Source organism: Jaculus jaculus, chromosome 6, assembly GCF_020740685.1.
Source record: "Jaculus jaculus isolate mJacJac1 chromosome 6, mJacJac1.mat.Y.cur, whole genome shotgun sequence".
Taxonomy (NCBI): domain Eukaryota; kingdom Metazoa; phylum Chordata; class Mammalia; order Rodentia; family Dipodidae; genus Jaculus; species Jaculus jaculus.
Window position 1 is genome coordinate 132210694 of NC_059107.1, and position 6355 is coordinate 132217048.

General features: G+C 39.3%; 1 protein-coding gene and 1 non-coding gene across 2 annotated transcripts; one reads left to right on the forward strand and one right to left on the reverse strand.

The window, feature by feature from the left end:
• The first annotated feature begins 228 nt into the window (after nt 1–228).
• Nucleotides 229–336, forward strand: LOC123461890. The gene has a single exon (XR_006637945.1). It is a non-coding gene; the product is annotated as a U6 spliceosomal RNA (small nuclear RNA).
• A 2145-nt stretch (nt 337–2481) lies between these two features.
• LOC101605167 (40S ribosomal protein S25-like) lies at nt 2482–2835 on the reverse strand. The gene has a single exon (XM_045151677.1). It carries the CDS (start codon nt 2833–2835, stop codon nt 2482–2484), a length of 354 nt encoding a protein of 117 aa, XP_045007612.1.
• Nucleotides 2836–6355: the final 3520 nt, after the last annotated feature.

Sequence of the window (6355 nt, forward strand, 5' to 3'; positions counted from 1 at the left end):
CACCAGGCCTTTGAAGTTTGGGAAACTTCATCCATGACCCATTGATTTCCATATACTTTCATTCATGAAGATATTAAGAGATAGGGAAAGATAAACATCCTTCCCTGAGAGAAAAGGTAGCAGCACATTTTCCTATCACCATAAATAATCCTTTAATCGTTAGAGCAAAGTATTATATGCAGGCCTCCTGCTGAAAAGAGAATTGTTTCTGCTTCTTTTATGACAATTGTATTTTCTCTTCCCCAGTGCATATACTAAAACGGGAGCAAAGCAGAGAAGATTTGCATGGCCTCTGCACAAGGATGACAATCACATTACTAAAAGGAGTATGTCTGTGAAGTCTCCTTAGATTACCAAACAGGTCCTTTAAAAAACACTTCAGAGGGCTGGAGAGATGGCCTAGTGGTTAAGGTGCATGCCTGTGAGGCCTAAGACCCTGATTTGATTCTCCAGGTCCCACGTAAGCCAGATACACATGGTGGCACAAGCATCTGGAGTTTGTTTGCAGTGGCTAGAGGCCCTGGCTGCCCATTCTCACTCTCTCTCCTTATCTCTGTCTCCAATAAATAAATAAAAATAAAATAAAATAAAACAATACTGCAGATTGGCACTGCCTACCCCAGAGCAAACATACCATGGTTCTCCTTACAGCTGTTGACTGTTTTCCATCTCAGAGGCACCCAGCTGCCTTCCTCATTACTGATGCCCTGTCTGGAGAACATGCATTCAGCTAAAGATGAATCACCTATACAAGACACTGGTATTCCAGCACTTAAAGATCAAGAGTTTCTCCCATGAGACCGCATGTTCACAGATCACTATCCAGGTTTGAAAAGAGGACTTGAAGGTATTTTACCACTGGAATGCTTACAAATGCCCCTGATTAGCATTTGAACCTCAGCAATCTGCCCTGGTCTGCCTTGTTAGATTGTACACACTCATTTATTCATGTTGTTTCCTGCCTTCTTATACAGTAGTGAATTTATTACCCTCTTGGCTCTACCACTGATAATGTAACCAGTGACTTGAGATCTTTAGAATACAGACATCTGGATTCTCTCAGTTCTGTAGTTCTGTACTCTCTTTCCTAGTTACCAATACTAATAAAGTTTTTCCTGCATCAAGTTTTATATGTATAATATGAGATATATATGTATATATGTAAGCAAACATATAAGGAAAAGTTTAAATATGGATATGTTAGTGTATAAAGAGAGACCACAGTGGAAGGAAAATTTTTGTTGGGTGATCGGGAACATATCTTGGAGTAAGATACATTTGAAGTGAACAAAGGACTGGGGAGAGTGAATGAGAATTTCAACCCTCCCCCCAAGAAAAAGGCCGAAGAAGAAAGCATCTAGTATTTCAGGAACAAAAAGGAAACCAGTAAGGAACAGAGAAAGTGATAATGGGTTCAGAAAGGGAGGCAGTGAGAGAGGTTGCCTGATTAAGGGTTAGATTTCTTTCTAATGGAAAACTTTCAAAGGACTGGGATCAAGGTAATGATATATGATAGTCACAAAGAAAAAAAAAATCTCCTTTGCAAGGAGAAGAAAATACAGGAGGAAAGTAAGACTAGCTAGCCTGAAGTTAACCTGTTGGCATTCTCAATGAAAGATGAGAGAGGCTTGCTAAGGGAGCATTGGATACAGGAAGTGGTTAAAGTGAGGTATATTCTAAAATAGACTTGGCGGGTTTTGATGATGGATCGAATACATGTTATAAGAAAAAGCAAACAATTGAGAATAATTGCTTCATTATTGACCTAAGCACTTTGATGTCACATGGTCTGGATGTCCAGTGTTTCTATTACACCCCAGCCTACAATTTATTACTTCCCATGCACTGAATGCTCATGTGTAGGTTTCAGCTATTCTTTATGGTAAGACTGTGATGTAGGTATTGGAGTCAGTACTTATCAGATGAAGAAAAGGAGCCTCAAGAGGTTAATTGGCTTGAAATCACCCAGGTGAGCCAGATTTCAGCAGAACCCCCAGATTCACACCTCTGAATTCAGCTATCACTGCCTTCACTCAGCTGTTGTTGGCTGGATGTGTGTCTGCACCAAGGTTCATCCTTCAATAGTGGAGGCTGGAAAGAATGAGGGGCAAGGAGATTGCATAAATTTTGTTTTTATGTTACATAAGAAATATCTTGGTTTGTTAGATTACTAGGCTTTTCAGTTTGTTTTATAGTGTGTAAGTAAAAATTAGGAATTTAAAGTCAAATATGGAGACAAACTGTGTTCAAATTCCAGTGCTGTACCTGGAAGAGCAGTACGCCCTTCAGCAAGGTACTTACCTTTGAGGAAATCATGCCTGGGTTGTTTTGCTTTGTAGGCAAATGCATTAACCACTAAGCCATCTCTCCAGCTCATCTAAGTTTGTTTGTTTGTGTTTTTTGTTTTTTTTGTTTTTTTACTTAATAAAATTTTATTTTTCCAAATGTATAGTCAGTTAAGTTGAACCTGTTCATGCATCTTCACCAGCAGCAGGAGGGCATCTCCACCCTTGGTATCTCTGGAGTAAACCACTTGAGCTTTGAGACCAGTTTGAAAAGTCCTTTACTAATGAGCTCCGGAAGGGCTGCCCTGTCCAGGGAACCGCGGGTCTTCAGTCTCCAGGAGACCACAGCAGGGTTAGGCTTATAGTTGAAAACTTCCTTACAGAGTTTGTCGTAAGTAGCTTTGTCAAACAGAACTAGGTTGTTGACCTTGTCCCTAACTTTGCCTTTGGACCATGTCTTCTTTCTGGCCTTGCCCCCAGACTTGTTGACTGGGTCTTTGTCTTTCTTAGCTGACTTCCCGGCATCTTTCTTTTTGTCCTTGGGCAGCATGGTGAAGCTCGGAGAGCCACAGCGACCACTGTGGCTTTGCTAAGATGTCGGACTGTCTAAGTATTTTTAAGTCACAAAATATCATATATTATATGATTTAATTCATATAAGATTAGCCAATCTGCACAGACACAAGTGGCAGACTGGAGCTGCCTAAAGTTGTTGCCTAAACCAGAGAATGGGAAAATGTGCCGCTAAGTGACACAAGCTTTTCTATGGTAAGTGACCAAAGTATTCTAAAAATTAATTGTGGGGAGGTATGCACAATGCTGAATGTAGTAAAACCATTTGATTATATGTTTTAAATAAATGAATTACATGGCATAAGGATCACATTCCATTAAAGTTGTTAATATTTTTAAAAGTAATGATCCTCAGGCAATTTTGATGTGCACACAAGTTTTTTAAAACCAGTTTCAAATCCTTGGTAGTTAAATTGTGGTCTGTGAACCAGCAATAACATCACCTGAGAACTTGTTGCAAATGCAAAACTGAATGTTGAGATGGAAGAGAGTCTTAATTTTGACAAGAGCAGGAGTGATGGGTATGCACTTAAAATTTGGGAAGCGCTGCTCTAAGGTTCTATTTACAGCCTTCTCAGAACAGGTATACCCCAAATAACCCAGCCATGGACTGTGGCCTCCATAACGCCTGACCTGGATGAGAATGCCAGCTAACATAAACAGTGTTTTCAACTGTAGAAAATTCTAACAGCTAGGACTGGAGAGATGGCTTAGCGGTTAAGGCACATGCCTGCTAAGCCTAAGAACCTAGGTTCAATTCTCCAGGTCCCACGTAAAAGACGCACACTCATCATCTGGAGTTCATTTGCAGTGGCTAGAGGCCCTGACATGCCCATTCTTTCTCTGTCTCTAATAAATAAAAATAAATCTTAAAAAAAAGGAAATTGTCACATTAAAAAAAAAAAAAAAACTCTAACAGCTCAACTTCCTTAGTATATCAAAGGAGTCTGAAGTGCTATTGCTATATCCTCACTAGAGAGCATCATAGTGGAGGAGAGGTAAAAACTTGGCCAATAGTCAACCAGAGCAGAAGCAGAGACATTTGGACAGGGAGAGAGGAGGAAAATGAATGCTTTTATAATTTGATATGTAACTTAAGTTTCTTCTCAGCTTTTTATTTGACTTGTCAAGTAAAGACTTGTCATAATGAAAATTTTATTTTTTTACACCAATACAAAATTATTGTGACTTTTCTTTCATAATATTTGTCACTCATTTCACATGTCTTATTGTATCTCCAACACTTAAGGTGCTTTAAAAAAAACTAATTATCACTGAGATATTATGTTGAGAATGTGTTTACAAGTAAATAGGTACAATCTGTTCACTTGACATTCCAACTAACAATACAGACTCAACCAACCCAAACCTAGGCATCTTCACAAAAATTTAAAAGCCATGGACCAAGCCGGGCATGGTGGTGCAAAGGTAGGAGGCAGAGGTAGGAGGGTTGCCATGAGTTCGAGACCACCCTGAGACTCCACAGTGAATTCCAGGTCAGCCTGGGCTAGAGGGAGACCCTACCTCAAAAAAAAAAAAATTAAAATTAAAATTAAAAAAAATAAAAGCTATGGACCATTTCAATAGGAGAACATTTTTATGTTCCTATTCTTGTCTCAATGAAATAGTTAATGGAAAAACTTTGTCTGAACTTCAGAAATGCCCTTTAATAGCTAGACAAGTTAATGAAATCTATTTCAGCAGCTTGAACCTCAGTGTCTTCTCTAAATTAATATAATAGCATCATAAAACTATTGTAAGGAAGATATAGCATAATGCACAGGAAATACTTAATACATGTCTTAAAACACAAACTGTCAATAATGTTAGCCATTATTATCTTTGTCACCAGATCCTAAGCCCTGAGTATCAGCATATTGGCTTTTAAGAAATTTTAACTAATTTAGTTTGAAAAGGTACAATATATTTACTACAAAAGTTAACTATTTACAAGGCTAAATATATCTGGTAATGTCCTAAACCTCTAGTATCCCAATGACTACTAGGAGTAAAACAGAATTGGTTCAGATGTGACTGGCAAAGGAAGTGGTTTCACTAGAGTGGAATGGGTTCCTCATGCTCTGGGAGTGATGTTCTTTTACAAAAGAGAAACGGGCACACGGAGAACACCACGTGGAGATGAAGGGGCAGGTGGGTGATCCTCCCACAAACCAAAGAATACAGAAGATCGGTAGCAAACCACAAGAACCTAGGAATGGGTAGTCGCTCACAACTGTTAGAGGATCCTACCCCTGCCAGCACCTTGATCTTGGCCTTCTGGCTTCAAGAACTACAAAACTATAGAGTCTGCTGTTTAAGACACCCAATTTGTAGTCTTATATTGTGACCACCCTATTAAGTACAGTGCCAATGAGTAGCTTAGTATCAAATGTTATATCTCAAGCCTATATCTTTACTATAGAGATTTAAGCTCTGGAATGCTTTTCAAAACATAGCTAGTTGGGCCCCACTCGGGAGTTTCAGATTCCAGATATCTGGAAAGAGTATGAGAATTTGTATTTCTCATAAGCCCCTTGATGATACTCTGGTTGTTTGTTCTAGGAACACTTTGAGAATCCCTAGTGCAGGTTTCAGAGAAAGGAGAGATGCCCAGGGTTGAGAGAGTAAGGTCAAGTATCCATCAGAAACAGGAACACGTAAGGTCTACCACAGAGCTCCTCGGTAAGTCACTAAGTCTCCCCACCTTAACTGCCTTGTAATATTCAGATGACAAATAGAGAAAATGAGTCTATTTTTAACAAATGAGCAAAAATTGCTTCCAACCATATTAACTGATCCATCTGTCTATGCCAAATCAATCAGGATTGGCAAGCGCTGCTCCAGGTCACTGAACAAAAATCTTCCAGCTGGCTGGAGAGATGGCTTAGTGGCTAAGGCGCTTGTTTGTGAAGCCTAAGGACCCAGTTTGATTCTCAAGGTACCACATAAGCCAGATGCACAAGGTGACACATGCATCTGGAGTTATTTGCAGTGGCTAGGGGACCTGGTGCACCCATTCTGTCTCTCTCTTTCCCTCTGTCTCAAAATTAAATTAATTTGAAAGATCACCCCGAAATTTCTTAGCAGAACATTAAAACTTCAGGGAGCATCAGAAAAGCCTAGGAGACCCAACATGTGCCATCCACACTGCAGCAGAGCTAACAGATTGAACTTTCATAAGTTTCCTTACTATCCAGATTTCTCCAACCAGAACAGACCTCCAATTTCATATATTCAGCACACCATTGGTTTGAGAAATAATATCATTTCCACAAAATACTGAGGGCTAGCTTGACTCTCTTAAATAAGAAAATATATGAAGAATGGTTAATAAAAGTCAACAGATTCTGAAGAACACTATGCAACAAGAAACAAACAAACAAAAAATGCCCATGGGTGATGACATCAATTTTCCAGCTTTTCTTACAGCATGGTCTGCAGAGAAGACTGGTTATGGGGGAAACCTAAATTTTGCTCAGCATCATTTTCCATGAGTG

Bases quoted from the DNA above. Each gene is read 5' to 3' on its own strand.
- LOC101605167 (XM_045151677.1), bottom strand. From the start codon at position 2,835: ATGCTGCCCAAGGACAAAAAGAAAGATGCCGGGAAGTCAGCTAAGAAA.